The sequence below is a fragment of the Mustelus asterias genome, chromosome 15 (genome assembly GCF_964213995.1).
Source record: "Mustelus asterias chromosome 15, sMusAst1.hap1.1, whole genome shotgun sequence".
In the NCBI taxonomy this organism is placed as follows: Eukaryota; Metazoa; Chordata; class Chondrichthyes; order Carcharhiniformes; family Triakidae; genus Mustelus; species Mustelus asterias.
Window position 1 is genome coordinate 52742514 of NC_135815.1, and position 25997 is coordinate 52768510.

The 25997-nt window shown below is 42.9% G+C and overlaps 1 protein-coding gene across 2 annotated transcripts in view; it reads left to right on the forward strand.

Moving 5' to 3' along the window:
• Positions 1 to 1345: 1345 nt before the first annotated feature.
• The window catches only part of LOC144504512 (serine/threonine-protein kinase VRK1-like), a 107930-nt gene continuing 83278 nt past the window's right edge, over positions 1346 to 25997 (forward strand). The window contains exons 1-7 of one of the 2 annotated variants that reach the window (XM_078229894.1): positions 1346 to 1734; positions 12476 to 12616; positions 16594 to 16649; positions 21069 to 21138; positions 21495 to 21582; positions 21681 to 21789; positions 23606 to 23698. In XM_078229894.1, coding sequence (XP_078086020.1) covers positions 12478 to 12616; positions 16594 to 16649; positions 21069 to 21138; positions 21495 to 21582; positions 21681 to 21789; positions 23606 to 23698 — 555 coding nt within the window. In that variant the 5' untranslated portion in view covers positions 1346 to 1734; positions 12476 to 12477. The remainder of the gene's footprint in view (positions 1735 to 12475; positions 12617 to 16593; positions 16650 to 21068; positions 21139 to 21494; positions 21583 to 21680; positions 21790 to 23605; positions 23699 to 25997) is intronic. The other variant, XM_078229895.1, reaches the window with a different exon arrangement.

Below are 25997 nucleotides of genomic sequence, written 5' to 3' on the forward strand. Positions count from 1 at the left end.
CCCGCTCCTGGTGTACATATGTTCAAACATGTATTCAAATAGCTTAGCTTATTCCACTGTCACATAACCCCTGGCATTTTACAAATTATATAACAACATGTTAGGCGAGGTGATGGCCTAGTGGTATTATCATTAGATCATTAACCCAGAAATTCAGCTAAGGTTGAATCCCACCACAGCTGATGGTGGAATTTGAATTCAATTTAAAAACAAATCTGGAATTAAGAATCTACTGATGACCATGAAACCTTTGTCAAATTGTCAGAAACACCTATCTGGTTTACTCATCTCCTTGAGGGAAGGACTGATGTCCTTGCCTGATTTGGTCTACATATGACTCCAGAGCCACAGCAATCTGGTTGACTCTCAACTGCCCTCTGAAATGGCCTAGCCAAGGGCAATTAGGGATGGGCAATAAATGTTATGATGTGGAGATGCCGGCGTTGGACTGGGGTAAACACAGTAAGAAGTTTAACAACACCAGGTTAAAGTCCAACAGGTTTATTTGGTAGCAAAAGCCACACAAGCTTTCGAGGCTCTAAGCCCCTTCTTCAGGTGAGTGGGAATTCTGTTCACAAACAGAACTTATAAAGACACAGACTCAATTTACATGAATAATGGTTGGAATGCGAATACTTACAACTAATCCAGTCTTTAAGAAACAAAACAATGGGAGTGGAGAGAGCATCAAGACAGGCTAAAAAGATGTGTATTGTCTCCAGACAAGACAGCCAGTGAAACTCTGCAGGTCCACGCAACTGTGGGGGTTACAGATAGTGTGACATGAACCCAATATCCCGGTTGAGGCCGTCCTTGTGTGTGCGGAACTTGGCTATCAGTTTCTGCTCAGTGATTCTGCGCTTTCGTGTGTCGCGAAGGCCGCCTTGGAGAACGCTTACCCGAATATCAGAGGCCGAATATCAGAGGCCGAATATCGGCCTCTGATATTCCAACCAGCGATGCCCATGTCCCAGGAATGAATAAAAAACAAAGTTTGTGCTGGATAATGGGAAGTGTCAATCATTCCAGGGTAGAGCTATTGAGTAAACTTCCTTACATTTTGTCCCAATCACAGCCTCAGAACAGTAGTCATGCTGCAGCAGTGCAGTCTTCCTCATCCATCTCCAGACTGTAACCCCTGGCAAAGCAAGATAACAACAATGGAGTCAATGCAAAAGCTTTTACATTTCCACATATTTCAGCAGCCGACCTCCTTTCAACGGGAAGCAATTGCGAGCTAATCGCAACTTTATTTTATTTTAAGGCAAGTTCTGTGCACACAATGTGAAAGGGCTGAGTCAGTTTAAGCCTCAGTGCTTACTTCCACTTTCCCATGAGCTCACTCAAGTGTCACAGGGATATCATATTTCCCGGCCTGGTTTCTTTTTTACCAAAATAGAAACTACTGCACAGAGAAAGTTCAGAGACTGGGAACCAAACTTTAAACAGCAGCTTTTCCCTATCTAATGGCTGGAGCATTTCGACTTTAGCCAAGGTCCCAATCTTTCCCCGGGCTGCGGTTCACTTGCTGCTTCCACTGCGATTCAGCTCAGCGGAAACCTCGGTACACAGTCACAGAGAGAACCAGTGCTCGGCACGGGGACACAGAGAGAACCAGTGCTCGATTCACGGACACAGAGAGAACCAGTGCTCGGTACAGGGGAAGTAACTTGGCCCAGCTCTCAATGACATGCTGGCAGTTTCCTGATCTCCCATCTTCAAGCTCTTTGTAATGTACATGTTTCCTTTATTTATCTTCAGTCTTTAAGACGCTTGCTTTTTAATAGTCTCTGGTAATGAATGGCAACGTGGCTGCGGCCAATTATTTGCTGAATTATCGCAGAAGAAATTGGAAGTGAAATTAGAAAATGTTGAAAGTGACTAAAGATTAGACAGCGTCTGTGGAGAAAAGAGCAGAGTTATCCGCCTGAAACTTAAATGCTTGATTCACCTGGGGGTCTTGAGGATGTCACATGTGTGATACTTATTTGGAAAAGTTCCGATTTACCCTGCCGGGATTGTTCTCCGAGTCCCGACAGCAGTGGGATTAGGCGGTCAGACCATGCACACTTGGGCTGTTTGCCCTATATTTAACATTGTTTTTACTTCGAGCCTGTCCCAGCAGGTGGGAGGCTTGTTGTGGACTGCAGCTCAGAGCAAATCAGCTGGGAGTGTCAAAGCACTTGTTGGTGATTTGGGAGTGAGTTATAAAACTATATCATTGTGTAAACCCCCTGATTAATTAAAAACCCCTTAGTTTAACAGATCATAACGGTGGGATTGTAAGTCACTCAGTATTTCACTTCCAAAATTATAAAGTATGGTTCAGATAAGAGGTTGACATTCTATGTTGACACACTTGGATTTGCCCTAAGGGCACAATTGGCAAAATGTTGCCAAAATGCATCCATCTGGATACAGTGAAATTACACCCGTGTTTCTGCACAAATAGCTAGCTAGCACAAGCCTGAATGTAAAATCACCCAATATTCAGTGCAATCAAATTGAAACAGGAAATGCTGTAAGTACTCAGCAGGTCAGGCAGCATCTGTGAAAAGAGAAACAGAGTCCATGTTTCAGGATGATGATGCTCGTCGGTTAAACAAAGGCATGGTATTAATTTTCACACCAAACACTGATGACAGTCAGCACCACCTCACCGTTACCTCTCTCATCTCCTTCACTGTCGCTAAATTTTCAGGCTTCATAGCTAACTGCAACAAAAACAGAAACTGCTGGAAAACCTCAGCAGGTCTGACAGCATCTGTGGAGAGAAAATAGAGCCGATGTTTCGAGTCTGGATGACCCTTTGTCAGAGGGGTTTTAAGACGGATCATTCAGCCTTGAAACTTTAGCTCTATTCTCTCTCCACATATAATGTCAAACTTGCTGAGATTTTCCAGCAATTTCTGTTTTTGTTTCAGATTCCAGCATTCATGGTAATTTGCTTTTATTCTTAATTTAGTAGATCAGTTGATAATTCTTCCAAACTCCACCTGTCTCCCTGGCAACAGTCTTGAGATTAAGCTAGTCTGTTTGCAACCTTGTTGTCACAATTGATCTTGAGATGAGCTACCGACGTCATATTTATGGCATCTCTAAGGTCGCCTTTTTCCACCTCCATTGCTCGTCTTTGCAGTGCCTCAACTCATCTGCTGCTGAAACCCTCATCCACACCTTTGTTACCCCTAGACTTGACTATTCCAGTGCACTCCTGCCTAGTTTCCCACATTCTACCCTCTGTAAACTTAGGCTATCTAAACATCTGCTGCCGTATTTTAACCCACGACAAGTGCCGTTTCCCCTCTCACCCCCATGCTTGCTGACCTACATTGGACAGTCAAGCATTGTCTTGATTTTAAAATTCTGATTCTTGTTTTCAAATGTCGCCAGGGTCCTGCTCCTCCCTATCTCTGCATTCTCCTCCAACTTCACAATCGTCTGAGATATCTACATGTACATTTCCAAAGGATATAGAAAGAAGTTGTCGTTGTCGAATATTAAACATCCTCATTGACCTGAAACGTTGGGTGGAATCTTGTGCCAACCCTCTTAATGGATTTGGTGGAGGGGTGGTGGATGGGCTGCACGGTGGCACAGGGGTTAGTGCTGTTGCCTCACAGCGCCAGGGACCTGGCTTCAATTCCGGCCTTGGGTCACCGTCTGTGTGGAGTCTACACGTTCTCCCCGTGTCTGCATGGGTTTCCTCTGGGTGCTCCAGTTTCCTCCCACAGTCCGAATGGCATGCTGGTTAGGTGCATTGGCCATGATAAATTATCCCTCAGTGTACCCGAATGGGCGCCGGAGTGTGGCGACTCGGGGATTTTCACAGTAACTTCATTGCAGTGTTAATGTAAACGTACTTGTGACGCTAATAAATCAACTTTAATCAGGTAGCATTAAATCTCCCCCTCCCACCCCCCAAACCTCCCTGTCCATGGTAGGGAAGCCCTTGGACAGCCTTCTCATCCACCCTGCCACCAATTGAGGCCTTTAAATGAATGCCCAATGAAGGACCTTATCCCTCCACCGGTGGTATCAAGCCAGCAGTGGGCAATGGACTTGCCATACAAGGGAGCACTAGAAGCGGACCATAGAACCATAGAAAATTACAGCTCAGAAACAGGCCTTTTGGCCCTTCTTGTCTGTGCCGAACCATTTTTTGCCTAGTCCCACTGACCTGCACTTGGACCAAATCCCTCCACACCACTCTCTTCCATGAACCCGTCCGAGTTTTTCTTAAATGTTAAATGCATTTACCACTTTATCCGGCAGCTCATTCCACACTCCCACCACTCTCTGCGTGAAGAAGCCCCCCTAATATTCCCTTTAAACTTTTCTCCTTTCACCCTTAACCCATGCCCTCTGGTTTTTTTCTCCCCTAGCCTCAGCGGAAAAAGCCTGCTTGCATTCACTCTATCTATACCCATCAAAATCTTATACACCTCTATCAAATCTCCCCTCATTCTTCTACGCTCCAGGGAATAAAGTCCCAACCTATTCAATCTCTCTCTGTAACTCAGCTTCTCAAGTCCCGGCAACATCCTTGTGAACCTTCTCTGCACTCTTTCAACCTTATTTACATCCTTCCTGTAACTAGGTGACCAAAACTGTACACAATACTCTAAATTCGGCCTCACCAATGCCTTATATAACCTTACCATAACACTCCAACTTTTATACTCGATACTCCGATTTATAAAGGCCAATGTACCAAAGGCACTCTTTATGACCCTATCCACCTGTGATGTCACTTTTAGGGAATTCTGTACCTGTATTCCCAGATCCCTCTGTTCAACTGCACTCTTCAGAGTCCTACCATTTACCCTGTACGTTCTACTTTGGTTTGTCCTTTCAAAGTGCAATATCTCACACTTGTCTGTGTTAAATTCCATTTGCTATTTTTCAGCCCATTTTTTTTAGTTGGTCCAAATCCCTCTGCAAGCTTTGAAAACCTTGCTCACTGTCCACTACACCTCCAATCTTTGCATCATCAGCAAATTTGCTGATCCAATTTACCACATTATCATCCAGATCATTGATATAGATGACAAACAACAATGGACCCAACACCGATCCCTGCGGCACACCACTCGTCACAGGCCTCCACTCAGAGAAGCAATCCTCCACAACCACTCTCTGGCTTCTTCCATCAGTTCTTCCATTGAGCCAGTGTCTAATCCAATTTACTACCTCCCCATGTATACCCAGCGACAGAACCTTCCTAACTAACCTCCTATGAGGGACCTTGTCAAAGGCCTTGCTGAAATCCAGGTAGACAACATCCACCGCCTTCCCTTCATCCACTTTCCTGGTAACCTCGAAAAACTCTAATAGATCGTTCAAACATGACCTACCACGCACAAAGCCATGTTGACTCTCCCTAATAAGTCCCTGTCTATCCAAATATTTGTAGATCCTATCCCTTATCACACCTTCCAATAACTTGCCCACCACCGACGTCAAACTTACTGGCCTATAATTTCCTGGATTTCTTTTGGAACCTTTTTTAAACAACGGAACAACATGAGCCACCCTCCAATCATCCGGCACCTCCCCCGTGAATACTGACATTTTAAATATGTCTGCCAGGGCCCCTGAAAGTTCAACACTAGCTTCCCTCAAGGTCCATGGGAATACCCTGTCCGGTCCTGGGGATTTATCCACTCTGATTTGCCTCAAGACAGCAAGCACCTCCTCCCCTTTAATCTGTAAAACGTTCCATGACCTCCTTACCTGTTTGCCCTATTTCCGTAGACTCCATGCCCGTTTCCTCAGTAAATACGGATGCAAAAAAACCATTTAGTATCTTCCCCATCTCTTTTGGTTCCATACACGGTCTACTACTCTGGTCTTCAAGAGGACCAATTTTATCCTTCACTATCCTTTTGATCCTAACATACCTATAGAAGCTCTTTTGATTTTCCTTCACTCTGTCTGCCAAAGCAACCTCGTGTCTTCTTTTAACCCTTCTGATTTCCCTTTTAAGTAGCTTCTTGCACTTTTTATACTCCTCGAGCATCTGATCTGTTCCTTGCTGCCTGTACATTTCATACAACTCTCTCTTCCTCTTAGTCAGTGTTACAATCTCCCTCGAGAACCAAGGTTCCTTATTTCTATTTACTTTGCCTTTAATCCTGACAGGAACATACAAACTCTGCACTCTCAAAATTTCTCCTTTGAAGGCCTCCCACTTTCCATTTACATCCTTACCAGAGAACAGCCTGTGCCAATCCACACTTCCCAGATCCCTTCTCATTTCATCAAATTTGGCCTTTTTCCAGTTCAGAACTTCAACCCGAGGACCAGATCTATCCTTATCCATGATCAGGTTGAAACTAATGGCATTATGATCACTGGATCCAAAGTGTTCCCTCACGCTCACATCCATCACCTGCCCTAACTCATTTCCCAATAGGAGATCCAATATTGCATCCTCTCTAGTTGGCACCTCTATATACTGATGTAGAAAATTTTCCTGAACACATTTTACAAACTCTACCCTCTCCAATCTATATGTGGAAAATTAAAATCCCCTACTATCACAACTTTGTGTTTCTTGCAGTTGTCAGCTATCTCTGCTGATTTGCTCCCGTAAGATGTGCTTGTGGGTACCCGGCAGGGGCCTAATCAAAGGATTCGACATTGGGAAGGGGTGCATATTTGGGATCCTGGCCCTGCTACCAACACCTCTGCCATATAACTGCCACCTCCCACCCCTTGTCACTCTTGGCCTGGATTTCTGGGCCTCGGGTGAGTGCCCTACCAGCAGCAGCAATTCACCTCCCAGTGGTGCTGCCACTCAGCAAAGCTCTGGCCTCTGATTGGCCAGTGGGGTCCTGGATGCTGTGGGGTGGCCTGCTGCTTGCCTGTCAGGTATAACAAGACATCAGGGACCTTCCCATTGGGGATGTGGCAGCTCTGCAATACATGGAGAAGTATTGTTCTAGTTACACTGCACACATGCTACCTCACTTGCTGAGTATTTCCAGCATTTTCTGTTTTTTTAATTTTTAATTTCCAACATTTTGCCAGATTTCTGTAATGTAGTGTTGGTCCAATCAGCCAGTATAAATGATCTATGAGTGGAACAGAGCCAATGGAAGCTTAAGATATTAGGGTGTGCAAGTATGAAAAGGAGGGTTAGGGGAAATCCACTGCAGTGTGCGTTTGGAGATGACAAGGTAAGTCACCCTTACCCTCTGTCCTGTAAACTCTTACAGTAATGAATTTAAATTGCTGTGGACGGAGCCTGCAGAATCTTTAACATGTTTCTTTCTGCAGAAGAATAGCTAGAAAATGAGCCCCACCCAATCTTAATGCCAGATTCTGTGCAAAAGCCAAACCACCAAGAAATGTTCATTTATTCATAAGAGGAAAAGAACGAGAACAAGTGCAAGAATTCAAGTATCGAGGAAGCATATCTGCAGTCGGCAGGTGCAACAAATAAATAAGAACAAGGATAGCAGTGAAAAAGCTTTATTTAGTAAAAAGGGACAGTTTCTAATCAGAAAGCTGAATAAACTCAAGAAGTGACTTGTAAAAAGAGCTTGATTTGGATGAAATGCATTTTGATGATCTTATCTCTGTAAGACTTGGATCTTGATTTGATTTGATTTATTATTGTCACATGTATCAACATGCAGTGAAAAGTATTGTTTCTTGCGCACTGTACAGACAAAATATACCATTCATAGAGAAGGAAACGAGAGAGTGCAGAATGTAGTGTTACACTCATAGCTAGGGTGTAGAGAAAGATCAACTCAATGCAAGATAAGTCCATTCAAAAGTCTGACAGCAGCAGGGAAGGAGCTGCTCTTGAGTCGGTTGGTACGTGACCTCAGACTTTTGTATCTTTTTCCCGAAGGAAGAAGGTGGAAGAGAGAATGTGCAGGGTGCGTGGGGTCCTTAATTATGCTGGCTGCTTTGCCGAGGCAGCGGGAAGTGTAGACAGAGTCAATGGATGGGAGACTGGTTTGCGTGATGGATTGGGCTACATTTATTTTTGTAGTTCCTTGCAGTCTTGGGCAGAGCAGGAGCCATACCAAGCTGTGATACAACCAGAAAGAATGCTTTCTATGGTGCATCTGTAAAAATTGGTGAGAAAGTGAGAGGGCATGGGATCCAAGGGGCTGTTGCCTTGTGGATCCAGAACTGGCTTGCCTGCAGAAGGCAGAGAGTGGCTGTGGAGGGGTCTTTCTCTGCATGGCGGTCAGTGACCAGTGGAGTGCCCCAGGGATCTGTTCTGGGACCCTTGCTGTTTGTCATTTTCATAAATGACCTGGATGAGGAAGTGGAGGGATGGGTTGGTAAGTTTGCTGACGACACCAAGGTAGGTGGTGTTGTGGATAGTTTGGAGGGAAGTCAGAAGTTGCAGCGAGACATAGATAGAATGCAAGACTGGGCGGAGAAGTGGCAGATGGACTTCAACCCGGATAAGTGTGTGGTGATCCATTTTGGCAGATCCAATGGGATGAAGCAGCAGTATAATATGAAGGGTACCATTCTTAGCAGTGTAGAGGATCAGAAGGACCTTGGGGTCCGGGTCCATAGGACTCTTAAATCGGCCTCGCAGGTGGAGGATGCGGTCAAGAAGGCGTACGGCGTACTGGCCTTCATTAATCGAGGGATTGAGTTTAGGAGTCGGGAGATAATGCTGCAGCTTTATAGGACCCTGGTTAGACCCCACTTGGAGTACTGCGCGCAGTTCTGGTCACCTCATTACAGGAAAGATGTTGAAGCCATTGAAAGGGTGCAGAGGAGATTTACAAGGATGTTGCCTGGATTGGGGGGCATGCCTTATGAGGATAGGTTGAGGGAGCTTGGTCTCTTCTCCCTGGAGAGACGAAGGATGAGAGGTGACCTGATAGAGGTTTACAAGATGTTGAGAGGTCTGGATAGGGTAGACTCTCAGAGGCTATTTCCAAGGGCTGAAATGGTTGCTACGAGAGGACACAAGTTTAAGGTGCTGGGGGGTAGGTACAGAGGAGATGTCAGGGGTAAGTTTTTCACTCAGAGGGTGGTGGGTGAGTGGAATCGGCTGACTTCGGTGGTGGTGGAGGCAAACTCGTTGGGGTCTTTTAAGAGACTTCTGGATGAGTACATGGGATTTAATGGGATTGAGGGCTATAGATAGGCCTAGAGGTGGGGATGTGATCGGCGCAACCTGTGGGCCAAAGGGCCTGTTTGTGCTGTGGCTTTCTATGTTCTATGTTCTATGTTAATCATAGCTGACATGCCAAATTTCCTTAGTCTTCTGAGAAAGTAGAGGCGTTGGTGGGCTTTCTTAACTATAGTGTCGGTATGGGGGGACCAGGACAGGTTGTTGGTGATTTGGACACTTAAAAACTTGAAGCTCTCAACCCTTTCTACTTCGTCCCCATTGATGTAGACAGAGGCATGTTCTCCTTTTACACTTCCTGAAGTCGATGACAATTTCCTTTGTTTTGTTGACATTGAGGGAGAGATTATTGTTACCACACCAGTTCACCAGATTCTCTATCTCATTCCTCTGCTCTGTCTCGTCATTGTTTGAGATCCGACCCACTGCAGTGGTGCCGTCAACAAACTTGAAAATCGAATTGGAGAGGAATTTGGCCCCACAGTCATAGGTGTATAAGAAGTATAGTATAGTATAGCACCGGTGTTGAGGACGATTGTGGAGGAGGTGTTGTTGCCTATCCTTACTGATTGTGGTCTGAGAGTTAGGCAGTTCAGGATCCAGTTGCAGAGGGAGATGCCGAGGCCCAGGCCACAGAGTTTGGAGGTGAGTTTCGTGGGACTAATAGTGCTGAAGGCTGAGCTGTCGTCAATAAATAGGAGTCTGACATCGGTGTCCTTGTTATCTAGGTGTTCCAGGGTTGAGTGCAGGGCCAGGGAAATGGCATCTGCTATGGACCTGTTGCGGTCGAAATTAAGTCAGTCTCCTCTTATGGAAAGAGGAGGCAGACTTGTCGAATAGCTTTGAAATGTAGGTTTGGTGGCGAATGGGAAAGGTTAGCGGACAATAAAATTAACAAATGATGTAGTGCTGTGGAATGTGAATGAGGAGAGACATTTGCTGAATGTAATTCGGAAATTGCAGGGAGACTGAGCAGGGTACATCTTAAGGACGAGCTAGAAATATTATGGAAGGAAGATTTCAAGGAAAAGGAGAACGAGGAAGAGGGTATCAAAATGTTGGATGTTTTGCAAACTGAAGGGAGTTATTGGAAAATGAGAAGACTGGCACACTTGCCTTCATAGGTCAGAACATTGAGTACAGCAGTTGGGACGTTATGTTATAACTGTACAAGATGTTGGTAAGGCCACATTTTGAGTACTGCATACAATTCTGATCACCCTGCTATAGGAAGGATGTTAAACTTCAAAGGGTGCAATAAAGGTTTACAAAGATGTTACCGGGACTGGAAAGTTTGAATTGTAAGGGAGACTGGATAGACTGGGACTTTTTCCCTGGAGCGAATGAGGATGAAGGATAACCTTGTAAAATTTTATAAAATCATGAGGGGCATAAATAAGATGAATAGCCAAGATCTTTTCCCCAGGATAGGGGAGTCCAAAACTAGAGCACATAGATTAAAGGTGAGAGGGGAAAGATTTAAAAGGGACCTAAGGGGACAACTTTTTCACAGAGAGGGTGGTGAGTATATGGAATGAGCTGCCAGAGGAGGTGGGAGAGGAGAGTACAATTACAACATTTAAAACAGGTACATGGATAGGAAAGGTTTAGCGGGATATGGGCCAAATGCAGGCAAATGGGGCTAGTTCAGTTTGGGAAACCTGGTTGGTATAGATGAGTTGGACCTAAGGGCCTGTTTCTAGAATCATAGAAACCCTACAGTGCAGAAAGAGGCCATTTGGCCCATCGAGTCTGCACTGACCACAATCCCACCCAGGCCCTACCTCCATATCCCTATATATTTACCCGCTAATCCCTCTAACCTACGCATCTCAGGAAACTGAGGGGCAATTTTAGCATGGCCAATCAACCTAACCCACACATCTTTGGACTGTAGGAGGAAACCGGAGCACCCGGAGGAAACCCACGCAGACAGGGGGAGAATGTGCAAACTCCACACAGACAGTGACCCAAGCCTGGGTTTAATTCCGGCCTCGGGTCACTATCTGTGTGGAGCTTGCACATTCTCCCCCTGTCTGCGTGGGTTTCCTCCTACAGTCCAAAGATGTGCGAGTTAGGTTGATTTAGCCATGCTAAATTTACCGTAGAGTCAGGGTAATGGGGCCTGGGTGGGATTTTGGTCAGTGCAGACATGATGGGCCAAATGGCCTCCTTCTGCACTGTAGGGATTCTATGCTGAAGCCAATTGCACTGTCCGTATCCCTACCCAGGCTGAGCATTTCTTCTCTCTGTACAGACCAGGAATTAAACTGGGGTTTTTCCTGTGAAACATTATTTTCCTAAATATATGTAAAAACAACAAGCTTATCCGAATGACCATTAGCGATCATTTGATTCAATTTAATGTAAGAATGTAATGTATTGCTGAATTTCAGAATGCCGTACATTGGTTTACAATAGGGATTTATTTGGTCAACGTACACTCTGAACAGAAACTCTCACCAATCTAAATCTGTGCTTTCAGACCGGGCTAGAATGCTCGGTGAATGGAAAAGTAATAGTGCTTGTCTCTGACCTCAATGATAGCTACCCACAAAGATCTAGTGATATCTGTTTGCTGACTTCCTCTTTGCTGAGAGCAGTTTATATCTGGCTTCAAGTCAAGGGGGTCTCCAGGCATCCAGCAGCAGTGATGTGGGCAAATAGGATAAGCAGCCAATCACACTGAAGTATTCTCTCTCACTGCAAAGCAAGAAGTTAAAAGCATTGGATCTCTTTTACTTGAAATGTAAATTTCAGATCATGAAAGATATGATTATGATTGGATGAACTTAGAAAGTAAACAAACTTTAAAAAGTTACTATTTTTTATAAAAATGTGATTCTTATAATGGAGAAATTTTCCACAAATGTAAAATCAGTGAAAATATTTAGTTGTAATTATGAAGTTAACACACTTTTACAAAATCCCAGTTACATCGCATTGAACTAGATCTTTTACAATGAGCTCAACAGCACAAAAGTGAAAGTTTGTCAGTTTACTGGTTGTTGAGGGATTACACAGGTTGGAGCCTCCTTTGGCAGAGCGTAGAATCACTGACAGCACCAGGATTTCCACATGTTTTGAGCATGTGCAGACTTCCAAAGTTGCTATCGGTTTTGGAGAAGAAATGACAACATCAACAGTTTTGCTCTCGTTGCCATCTCCGAATTTGAATCATTATGTATCTTCAATCACCACTACTATCAGCCGATCGTGATCAATTGACTTTACATTGGAAAAGGGAGGGGAAAAGTTAAATGGAAAGAGAACCAAGAAAATGGAAGGAATGCAGACTGGTGTGCATTTTAAGCTTTCATATAGGGAAGTAAAACCCGTCTTGCTTTTTGTTAGGTATGATGCCACCCAAAGGCAACACCAGAAGTAAGCTTCCTAATCCTCTCCCTGAGGGCTTGATCCTGACGGATTCTGAGAAGAAGCAGTGGAAACTTGGGAAAATTATTGGTCAAGGTGGATTTGGGCTGATACATTTGGGTAAGGAAACAATGAACTGTTGCATAATGATTTATTTGTTGAGAAAGCCAAGGCTTTTAAAGGCCTTTTATCTAAAGCTCATTATTAGTATATCCATTAACTAATTGTTGATTTGCACCAAAAAGCAAATTGAGGGCATAAGAACCACGTGTCAGGAGATTTGGAATTTTCAATGGCAGATCATCATTAAAAAACTCCATCCATCCTAATATTTCAGTAAATCTGTATTTTTGGTTTTATTTATTGTAAGTTGCAAGAGTATTTGAATTTTGTTCTCTTATTGAAAGCAATAGAAGTAAGAGGAGTCCAGAATTAGGGGACACTGTTTTAAAATTAGGGGTCGTCCTCGAGAGGTCGAATGGCCTACATCTCCAATTTTGTACCTTCATATGTTAAGATGAAGGCAAGTGACATTCTGTACAGTGCAAGGCACATTTTTCCTCTATCTCATGTTGTCATTACTAGTCTATAGCTGTGTGTGAGGCATATCCTTTATTAATTTGAATATTAGTTTATTACTTCATCTTTACAATCCATATGACCAATGCCATCACTTTAGCAATCAGAAATTGCCCACAAGTCTAAATATAAGTGAATAAATTCAGCCCAGAATAATGTACAATGTCATGCATCAGACCAAAAAATGGAGAGGAAAATTTATTCATTCATAATCAATAACTGAAATATTATCCATATATGTTTTTATGACTAGAGTGAAATTCATTGGAGTTAAAGAGCCATGTTATTTAATAGTCACCGAGTGAAATTAAATCATTATAATGTTCTGGACAACTACGCTGTCACTTTCTCACTGAAGAACCCCATTAGTTGTGACCAAAATAGCTCTAAATCGTTGCTGATTCCAAGAGGCAAAGAGTTCAATAAAGTCTCTATCAGCTGTAAGAAATGCATTATAAATTAATCATTGCATCTTCCTCCTGTGTGGTCATTCTTCCGCAATGGCTGGTGAATGTAGCTTTTGTTTTTGATAATGTTCGGTGTTGTATGGTTATTTTGGATCAGCTGGGAATGGCCAAAGATTGAGGAATTTCAGGTGCCTGTTACATGAAGAGCAAATTCTTACGCTGGTTTAAGAGGCATTCTGCTGAAAGCTGGTCCTGAACACACAATCCTAGATTGGATTAATAACCACAGTTAGTTAGCATTGATTGTGCTTCGAGGAGGCTCTTCAAATGAAACTCTGATTTTTAGGTGCAGAGGCATAGTGCCTCTTAGGCACCTTTTCAAAAGTTTTTAAATATTAAAGAATGTTTATTCTACTAAAAAACTGGCTCGTACACACAAATGAAACCAGTAAATGGTCTGCAGTTTTTTAAAAAGTCATTTTCAATTCATTAACGTCTGTTATTTAAAATCAGTTTTACTCATGTAGGACAGGACACATTAAAAAGGCTGATTTTTTTGTGATAATTTTTAGCTGAATTAATAAATTTGCATCAGGTTACCAGTCTTAAACACATCAATGTTTTTTTTAATACAAAGAGAAAAATGAACAATTCATTCTAAAACTCTGCTTTATTGCTCTGGGTTATTGGAAGATTTGCATTTGGAACTGCAAATTATTTTGAACAGGAACTTAAAACCATAAGTTTATTTCAGAAAACCAGCAGAGGTTTCAGTGCCATTTGGGCCTGGATTGCTGCTTGCACCCAAATAGGAAACTCTGTCCCATTGTGTTTAGTTTTGGGTTGCCTCCCTATCGTAGGAGGGACAGGCAGACCTTGAATATGGTTCTATTGACATCTTGATTGAATTAACTGCAATATCATCAAAGTTTTAAAAAGGAAGAAATGTACAGGCAGTCCTCAGACTTAAGATACTATTGTTCCCTGAAAAATGCATCTTAACTTAAAATGTTAAAAGTTGGAACTTATTTTCCCATAAGGACAATGTTAATAAATTGGGGATTGTTTCTTGAAACAAGGCCTTAACTCTATTTTCACCAAAATAATCCAGAATTTTGTACTCGATCAATTATAAAAAAAGTAATATAATATTATCAAATATAATTTTTAAGAAATATTTGTGGAACAGTTCACTAAATGCTAACCACTGTGTCACCATGTTGGTCCATAACTCAAGTCTTTGAGGACTGTCTGTTTTTACATGAGAAATAAGGATAGTAAAGGATGTAGAGAAAAAGAGAGAAGTAAGATAACAAATGGGCTCTACTATGATAGAGCAGGCTCATTGGATTAAATAACCTACTCTGATTCTGTTCTTGTTATGGTTCATATTTGGACATAATTGAAACACATGACGTGTGGTTCTGATTTTATTTTTACAATTACCACTATCAACACTACATCCAATGACTGAGATATTCAGTAATAACTAGATTAGTTACAAGTTTCTGATCTGATTGTAGATGGATTCCTTTCTCATTGTTTTCAAGCATGCCTTCTAGCATTTGGGATTGGAGAATATGGGTGAAATTTTCTCAAAAAAATTCTAAGTGTCACAAAAGTCTGAAAACCAGAGAGTTTCACTCCTTTTTTTCAGCGAGCTACCCCAAGTCACGTTTTCTGGCAGTAGGGAGTTTCACGCTGGTGGTGGGGTGGGGGAGACACCTCGGCTCACCAGGGAAGCTGGCTGCAGACTGCTAGGCAGGTGCCCTGATCTCCCATATACTGTGTACAAGTCCACAAAGTGTTATAGGATATCTGTCAACTACCCCCTCTCCCCCACATACCATTCCCAAAAACCCCTCCTGATTGCCCCCCCCCCCGACCACCAGCCCAATCACTAACCCCCCACCCCCAATGCAGATTTCCCCCTTCCCTCCCCCTATTTGTTCTCATCTTCCCCTTTGAGGCCCTACCCCTTTAGACCCTGGGAACTGCCAGGCTAGCAAGGGGCACTCCCTCCCCACCCCCAACCCTCAATGGCGTCCAGTCCCACCAGCACGACCACCACATCAGGTCCCCATTGGTAGGGACCAGCTGTGACCCTCACCGGTGAGAACTTCCACCGTGACGTCGGAAATCTAAATGAGCCCTGACAAAAGCATTCGGAGCTTGCTAAAGAGATTTAAATAATGCGATGAATATGATCGCGTCACAGAAAATAGCCCAGGAAGATCACGACCGGACGCCAGGGTGATTTGGATTTTTTCTCTCCCGCTGAAATTTCCCACACGATTGTAGTACTCGACCAGCGGGGCGGGAAAATCATATCCCACGGTTTTTTTTGCCCTGACTAATAGTGGTGAAGTCAGTTGTTGCATTACCACCAGCACCTTGATTGAGATCAACTAACTCAGCACTGACCAGGGACTCATTTTGGAATTTCCCGACACTGTTTGATTGCAACTTCATAATATGTTTTATTGAGGGAACTCCGTATTCTGCTAACATTGCCCACTTTCTGTGGAGTGAGCACACTGGAATGGAACATTTCTCGCAGCATGTCATTGTAATGCTTCACAAAGTGTCATAGAAAATAGGGCGGCACGGTGGAACAGTGGTTAGCACTGCTGCCTCATAGCTCCAGGGACCTGGGTTTGATTCCCAGCTTGGGTCACTGTCTGTGTGGAGTTTGCACATTCTCCCCATGTCTGCGTGGGTTTCCTCCAGGTGCTCTGGATTCCTCCAAAGATGTGCGGGTTAGGTGCATTGGCCATGTTCAATTGCCCCTTAGTGCCCTGCGATGCATAGGTTAGAGAGATTAGTAGAGTAAATATGTGGGGTTACGGGGATAGGGCCTAGGTGGGATTGTTGTTGGTGCAGACTCAATGGCGTCCTTCCGCACTGTCGGGTTTTTATAATTTCGATAAGTCTGTGAAGGTAATTGGGCAAATTTGACTTCTGGACCAAGCATGAAGAAACTGGCAGTTGGGTTGCTAGTTCACTGTTAACCTTCAATTGGCAGTCCAGTGATGATGTTTTATACCAATAATTACTACTTACTTTGATTCTGACTCTGTTTTACCTTGATGTTTTCTAAATTATTTCTAGCATCTCGTGCGACAGAGAAAGATGTTGGGGATGATGCAATGTATGTCATTAAAGTAGTAAGTACTTTCAGAAATCTTTACCCTACAATTCAGTTGAAATTGTAATCAATAGCAAATAAAGCTTTGATTTATTAGTGCCTTTAATGTAATACAATGTCCCAGGTGCTTTATAGGAACATGATATGACAAGGAACCATTTATGGAGATATAAGGTCAGAGGACCAAAAACTTGGTCAAAGAAGTAGGTTTGAAGTAATGTCTTAAAAGTGGAAAGAGAGGTGGAGGTGTATAGGAGGCTACTCCAAGCATCGCAGGGTATCCCAGAGCTTAGGACTGAGGCAGCTAAGGTTCTGTCACTAACAGTGCAGCGATTAAAATCAGGGATGCTCAAGAGACCAGAATTAGAAGAGCACAGATATTTCGGAGGGTTGTGGGGCTGGATGAGATTGCAGATATTGAGGGGCAAGGTCATGCAGGACTTCAAAACAAGGATGAGAATCTTAACATGAAGAAGTTGCTTGACCAGGAGCTAATGTAGGTCAGGGTCAGTGAGTACAGGGGTGATAGGTATTTGGTACAAGACATGGGCAGTGGAGTTTTGAATAACCTCAAGTTTACGGAGGGTAGAATTTAGAAGACCAGGGGTGCATTGGAACAGTCAAGTCTAGAGGTTGCAAAGGCCATGCAAAGGCAACCTCTCGAGGGTTTCAGCAGCAAATGAGCTGAGATGGGCAAAGTCAGGTGATGTTATGCTTCTCCTGATGTCCCATTAAATTATATATTCACAGTTTCTTTTGTCTCTTTTCATTGCTCAAATGTCTGATCAGTTTATTTTCACTCCTCAAAAGTTATTATATCCCCACACTGGTATATTGGCTGGAATTGTATACAGAACTCCAGATGCGGAGGGGCAAATCCCTGTTTCATTGAGGCTCACTTTTATCCCAGTAATTTACGATCTATCCCCATTAATATATACCACAGGGCCTTATCTGTCTTCTTTACTGTTGAATTAGGCTGTGCTTATAATTTAATGAACTATCCATCAGTACTCTCAGCTTCTTGTGTGCTGCCCCTTGTTTGCTACTGCAATTTGTGTTACAGTCCAGCTGAATATTCCCCGATTCTAGTTTTTCATGTTAAACACCATTTAGTTATTATTAGCACAAAGATCTATTCTTTCTAAATTCCTTTAGAATTTACTCGGCATTTTTCTTTTATTTGAAATCCCTTTTTAGATATCAGTAAACTTAGCTTGGTTTCAAATCATTTATGAGAAATATAAACGATGTTGGCCCTCATACTAATGTTTGAGGCACCTTGCTTATTACCCTCTTGCAACTTGATTCCACAGTTATCACAGATGAAACCCAGTTCTACGTCTTTCCAATCTCTCAACTCTTCACTGCTTCAATGTTATCAGACAGCTTGTCTGGAACCCAACCTGGGATGAGCAATGATTCATTTCTAATTAATAATGGAAAGACCAAAGCCATCATCTTCAGCCTCTGGTACAAATTCCACACCATACATGATTCCACACCACATTCCACATCACACACTCCACATCGTGGCACAGTGGTTAGCACTACTCCCTCACAGCACCCGGGACCAGGGTTTGATTCTCGGCTTGGGTCACTGTCTGTGTGGAGTCTGCATATTCTCTTCGTGTCTGCATTGGTTTCCTCCAGGCATTCCAGTCTCCTCTCATAGTCCAAAAGACTTGCTAGTTAGGTGCATTGGCCATACTAAATTCTCCCTCAGTGTACCCGAACAGGTGTCGGAGTGTGGTGACTAGGGGATATTCACAGTAACGTCATTGCAGCATTGTCAACCTACTTGTGACACTAATAAATAAACTTTTAAAAAAAACTTTAACTCTGATTTAATCTCCTCCTTTGACTGCTGTCACAGGCTGACCCAGACTGAGGCAATCTGGTCATCCTGTTTGAACATTAATTCAGTAAGGAGTCTAACAACACCAGGTTAAAGTCCAACAGGTTTATTTGGTAGCAAGCGCCACTAGCTTTTGGAGCGCTGCTCCTTCGTCAGGTGAGTGGGAGATCTGCTAACAAACAGCAAACAGGGCACATAAAGACACAAACTCAAGTTACAGAATAATGAATAATGATTGGAATGCGAGTCTTTACAGCTAATCAAGTCAGTCTAATCAAGGCTGAAGTGGCAAGACTGTTCTCTTCCTGCTGGGGAGCACTTTAGTAGTCACGGGCATTCGGCCTCTGATATTCGGGTAAGCGTTCTCCAAGGCAGCCTTCACGACACACGACAGCGCAGAGTCGCTGAGCAGAGACTGATAGCCAGGTTCCGCACACATGAGGACGGCCTCAACCAGGATCTTGGGTTCATGTCACACTATCTGTAACCCCCACAACTTGCCTGGACTTGCAAAACCTCACTGGCTGTCCTGTCTGGAGACAATACACATCTCTTTAACCTGTGCTGAATGCTCTTTCCACTCACATTGTCTGTACCTTTAAGACTTGGTTAGCTGTAAAGACTCGCATTTCAATCATTATTCATTATTCTGTAACTTGAGTTTGTGTCTTTATATGCCCTGCTTGCTGTTTGTTAGCAGATCTCCCACTCACCTGACGAAGGAGCAGTGCTCCAAAAGCTAGTGGCGTTTGCTACCAAATAAACCTGTTGGACTTTAACCTGGTGTTGTTAGACTCCTTACTGTGTTTACCCCAGTCCAACACCGGCATCTCCACATCATGAACATTAATTGACATTCTAATCCCACAATCTCCTGTGTCCACAAAGTCCACATACCTACACGCTGTAAAATTACTCACCCCTGCCCTAGCTACCTCTTGTGTCTTTGCCACATCCAGATTCAGCTACTCCAAGATTCTTTTGGCTAGTTTGCTAACTTCCACCCAAAGTTCCCACCAAGCTGCACAGGAGTGTGACCACACTGCAGCCCTAAAGGCACCATGCAAGCTTTGTTCTTCAATAAGTAACGCACGGCCAAGCAAAGAAAATTTAAAGAGACCACGCATGAAAGAACTGGCCCCATACAACTAAATTGGAAAGGGAACATTGTCTCCATGCTTCTTAAACTTCAGCTTATCCAAAACTCTGCTGTCCAATTTGCCATGTACCCATTTCCTGCCTGACCAATATTGCATCAAGTCCTCGAACACTTCAAATTTAAAATTCTTATCTTTGGCTTTAAATCTCTCCATGGCTTTGCACTTCCGGCCCCACAACTCTCCTTGGTTTCTCCATTTGTGGACTTAGACCTCTTGATTAAACCCCTTCCTTCCCCATACCAGTTGTAGCCATGCTTGCAGTCTCAGGAGCTTCACACTTTGAAATTCACTTCCTGTATTCCAAGACTCCATCACAGTCCAATTCTTTGAATCCAGGGAATCCTTACAGTGCAGAAGGAGGCCATTTGGCCCATCAAGTCTGTACTGACCTAGGCCTCCACCCCCCATCTTGGTAACCCGTTGCATTTTCCATGGCTAACCCACCCAACCTACACATCTTTGACTACTAAGGGGCAATTTAGCACAGCCAATCCACTTAACCTGCACATCTTTGGAATGAGGGAGGAAACTGGAGCACTCAGAGGAAACCTAGGCAAGCACAGGAGAACATGCAGACTCTACACAGATGGTTGCCAAAGGCCGGAATCGAGCCCAGGTCCCTGGCGCTATGAGGCAGCAGTGCCACCATGCCACTCTATGACCAAGCTTTTGATCACTGTTCCTAAAATATCATCCTTTGGCTCAACATCTGTTTTGCCATGTGCTCTGTGATGCACCTTGAGAATTTTTGCCCCCCACTTCACCATTTTGCAGAGAATTGTGGAATTTAGTGTTATGGTTTGGCATTATAACAAGTGAAGGGCAAATAGTAGAAAAGAGGAGAAAATCTGGAGTCGAGTTGCTCTCCCTTATCCAGTGACAATATTACAGGTGCAGCACGGACAGTGTTTGCTGGGTTGGGTCAAGCTGCCCACTCTCATTAATCAAGGTCACCTGACCATGCAATGAATGGTCGTTCCAAATGTCATTGTATTCCTCCAATGTCTTACCCAAGTAATTATTTTTGTTTGTACGTGAACCTAGACAATAAAAGCTATCAGACTACTGTTGCATCAATCACAGCTAAATCACATCCTGTCCTGATTGACTTCTCAACAGGAGTGGTCAGATTGAATTTGGAAGTGTGATAGTTTTAAACTAGGGACATTGAAGCCAGTTGACGGGCCAGGTCAGCTACCTCGATAGGCACCATGGATTGAACTTTGGGAGCTTCCTAGTTTGGATAGCTCGGAACGACTTGATAGAATGCTCACTGGGCCACAAGCAGAACCAGTTCATGGATAGGTATGTTTGTTACTACTTCATGTAATAGAGAGGGAGAGCCGTATGCTTATTTGATGCTAATTCTGTTACTTTTCTGTATGAATGCTCAATTATAAAAGGTAATTCTTGTTTTCAGGAGCACCAGGATAATGGACCCTTGTTCACAGAGCTGAAATTTTATCAGAGAGCAGCGAAATCTGAGCACAGTAGGTACCTGCGATGTAGTGTATGCTAATTGCACATTTTATTTGTGGGACTGTACTTGTATGAATGCTTGGAAATTTAAGTACACTGTGATGCCTTTGTACATAGTAATTATATATATTTTTTTAAATTAGTGCTGCAATATGTTCAGGGCTAAAGTCTGCATATCATCATCTTCTTTATCCTGTAGCATATGAATGAGGAAAATAATTACTGGAACATAATTACAGTGCTTCATTTTAGATAACAGGATTAAACAGGAAACGGCAAAGGACTAAGCTAATATTTCATCTGCTTACCTAAAGGAAATACCGATATTGTAATAATTGTTTTTTTTGTTTGTATATTCCTTTATCAGTAAGTGAGTGGATGAAGAGCCACCAGTTGAGTTTCTTGGGAATTCCTGCTTACTGGGGATCAGGGTTGGCTGAATACAATGGGAAGAGGTGAGAAAATTCTATGATTAAAGTCAATCTGTCCCAGGTCAGTCGCTTCTCTCTGAAATGATGATGTGGCTTTTACCCTTTTTTTTTCTCCCGTACAGCTACAGATTCATGGTTTTAGACAGACTCGGTGTGGATTTGCAAAAGGTGCTGGAAGCAAGTCGGAGCCAGCTGAGTAAAGCAACTGTTATGAAAATAGGCAGTCACTTGGTAAGCAGTTGGACACAAATGATGACTGTTTGATATCTTGTACCAATAGGAGGGCAGAATCACACTGAACTCCAGGTTTTCCTGCCACTATAAATGAACAAAATATCTTACTTCAAGATGAACAGCTGGGTAAATGAGAGACACAGATCAGATGGGCAAGGATGGCTGCTAATATAACATGGTGGATGGGTTCCATTGTACTCCTTCCCCTACATGGCCCATTCTTTATTCCCCAATCGGCTTTATTTCCCAATCAGTGAGAAAACTGAAACTGTTCTCAAAATGATCCGTGGCCTAAGGAGGAAATGCATTACATGGGATTGTACTAAAATGTATAAATTGAGTCTGATCCCTGTGTCTTTGCTGAGTTCTCTAATTCTGACTCGGCAGCAGCTCAGGTCTGAGAGTTGCCCTCATCACTCTGGGATCAAGAGGGAAAAATATCAGCCGGGGACCCCAGTACTCATCATCTTCCAATAACCTCAGCTGAAAAGTCAAAAGCTTTGAGATGAGTATGGTAGTCTCATGGCTATGGTACTAGACTATAAGCGAGAGCTTATAAATTGACTTTGGGAAAGTTATGAAATTCAACTCAATAAATCTGGATATTAGCAACAGAAAATGACAGTGAAAACTGCCAAATTGCTGCTAAAATTCAACTGATTCACGAAGAGCCTTCGTGTAAGCTACAATGATGTTGCAAGTGTTTGAAAGCAATAGATCCTGCAAATTTGTTACGTCACAGTGCAATTGTAATTGTGACAGTATTGCAACCTTTTTGAAATTGAAGTCCATAAAACCTCTATTGACTTAAGCGTGAGGGGAAAATTAAAATAAAAACAGCTCAATTAGAATGTTGTATGTTTGTTAATTCTGCAAAAATTTGGTAACGCTAGTGAAGGTTAAAGACAGGATGTGGTGAATTACTGGGTGACACAGATCAGGAAATATGTTTAAACTATTTACCTGTGCTGAGTTACTGCCAGCGAGGGTTGTAGAGAACATGTTATGCTGGTGCATCTTTGACATAGCTTACCTCTGTAGAAAACAATTCTGAAACTCCTGTTCGAGGTACAGATATCTAAGAGCTGGGTAAGTTCTGGTCTAGGTTTGGGCATCATTAATCCACTCGGTGAACACTCTGTGTATGTGTGTGTGGTTTTTTGCATGTGAAGAATAGCCTTTGAGAAGCATCAGATGGCCAGCAAAATCCATGAAACCACACATCCATGAAACCTGACATCACTGACTCACTATGGAAGAAAGAAGGTGGATCTCCAGGAATACTCTGAGGCTGGAGACTGCCTGATAGATACCCCACCTCCCTCGCATCCCACTCGCTGCTGTGGTGTTCCAGGGGGTTGTTGGTGTCTCCTACTCTGAACTCCAGAGGCAGCCCTTGGCCTTCTCCAGGTCAGTCCCAATTTCTGCCTGGATGTGTTCAGATTGGTGCATTTTCCCACTGACATCATAGGGAATTGGGTGTGAGGGGCCTTTTATCTGTATCTCATTAAGGGATGCAAACCGGTTTCACACCAGCCTCCAGTGGGATTCCTGATCCACCATGGTGGGCAGCACTGGAAGATCCCACTGTAATTCCACAGCAGCATGAATCTGATCTCTTGGCCTCCCACTGATTTCTCAGCTGCCTGCCAATCATTGATCCTGCTGACAGGGGCATGGGAGAATTTCAGCCACTGTATTTCAGTGTTCTGCTGTTTAAAGTAATGTAACATTCTCATGTGATTTTATTTTCTTAAAATAAAAGTTCCCTGTATTTTGCAAGCTCTCATTCACGCTTTATTTATTTATACAGCTTGATGTTTTGGAGTTTATTCACGAACATGAATACATCCATGGCGATATCAAGTCAGCAAACCTACTTCTGGGCTTCAAAGATTACAAAGAGGTATTGTACACCCATTTTGCTGATAACACAGTTATGCATTCTTATTTTATTTAATGAACTGAAGGGGAAAGGTACAAGGTCATACTGAGCAATTGCATAAGAGCAAAAGACGTATTGATGTGGCTGATTAGAGTCATAGATGGAGTCATAGATGTTTACAGCATGGAAACAGGTCCTTCGGCCCAACTTGTCCATGCTGCCTTTTTTTTAAAAACCCCTAAACTAATCCCAATTGCCCGCATTTGGCACATATCCCTTTGTACCCATCGTACCCATGTAACTATCTAAATGCTTTTTAAAAGATAAAATTGTACCCACCTCTACTACTACCTCTGGCAGCTTGTTCCAGACACTCGCCACCCTCTGTGTGAAAAAATTGCCCCTCTGGACACTTTTGTATCTCTCTCCTCTCACCTTAAACCTATGCCCTCTAGTTTTAGACTGCCCCAGCTTTGGGAAAAGATATTGACTATCAACCTTGTCTATGCCCCTCATTATTTTATAGACCTCTATAAGGTCACCCCTCAGCCTCCTACACTCCAGAGAAAAAAGTCCCAGTCTATTCAGCCTCTCCTTATAACTCAATCCATCAAATCCCGGTAGCATCCTAGTAAATCTTTTCTGCACTCTTTCTAGTGTAATAATATCCTTTCTATAATAGGGTGACCAGAATTGCACACAGTATTCCAAGTGTGGCCTTACCAATGTCTTAGGAATGATTTAGGAATCTCAACCTTACTTTCCAAATCTGTGGAAGCTGCTAGCCATGGTCATAGAACATTTGAATATGTCAGCTTTCCAATTGTTAGATTCTCATAGTATTTACCCCATAAATAAGTTGCAGATCTTGTTGTCATGTTATACCGTGTACTGTGACATCCTGAACTACTCAAATAACTTTAACTGGGGTATATAGTCTGTTGATGAGAACTGTTGAACTGGAGAGCAAAGGCAAAAATGCTTGTAAACATTTTTTTAAAATTCATTCATGGGACATGGGCGTCACTGGCTGGCCAGCACTTATTGCCCATCCCTAGTTGCCCTTGAACTGAATGGCTTACTAGGCCATTTCAGAGGGCGGTTGAGAGTCAACCACATTGCTGTGGCCCTGGAGTCACATGTAGGCCAGACCAGGTAACGACGGCATATTTCCTTCCCTAAAGGACATTAGTGAACCATTAGAGTTTTTCTGACAATCGATAATGGTTTCGTGGTCATCAGTAGACTCTTAATTCCAGATGTTATACTTGAAGCAATGTAAAAGTGCAAGAATCCCACTGACATGAAATACAAACTATTTTAATTATCAGAAACGGTTCTATAATTTATTGATAAAGTGATCGAGCAACCCTGCCAGAAAATTGAAGAGATATTACAGTCTAATGTATCACATTTTTCAATCATACTTGAGGAGTATAATTTTTGACTGTCAAAGTGTACATACAAATGTTTAACAATGTCATATTACATGCTGGCTTGTATTACTTTTAAATGACCATCACATCATTTAAAATAAATACTGGTAGGTTAATGGCACCTGAAACAAAATACTGAGGAAATTTGTGCCGACATGTTAAATACTCTGATAAAAGAAATAAGTCTCAATGTTATATAACTAGTTTTGGTGAACCTGCATTGAAAAAGAAATTGCGGAGCATTTTTGCTCTTGGTAGCATGCATACAGACAGGAAAAACAAACCTGGGGGGAAGGGGTGGGTGGGGTGTGGGGAGGGATGGTGAAGGAGAGGTAGCCTAGATTAGAAGTCAGGGCTGTTGACCCCAGTAGAACTGAGGAGGATGCTGGGTATGGAGGCAGGCCTTGGCTGGGTAAAAGACCTGCCTCGGGGCTTCGACACTGTGCCCAAAACAAAAATAAATCCCTCTTGCCCATCAACTCTCTCAACCCCCTCCCCAACACTCCCAATTTCTCATCCATGCCACTCACCAAATCTCATGGCCCCATGCCAAATTATGCCCCTCAACCCCTGAGTGGCCTCATGCCACTTATGCCAAGCTATGTCTCCCACCCATCCACCTCATGGCCCTTTATAACCCCTATGCCAACTCATGCCAATCCATACACATCCTAACTATTACCCTTTGCCCTTAGTCTACCATGCTAACTCACCTAGTATCTGACATGGGCAGACATCATGCAGAGATTAAATAAAGTTCTAAGTGCCTATTGCAGGCTAAATTATATTAAACACTCATTCATAAAAACTAATTTACTACATTTATATTCCTTCAACCAAATAAAGCTTCATAAGAAACACTTCATTCAAGTGCACAATCCTTA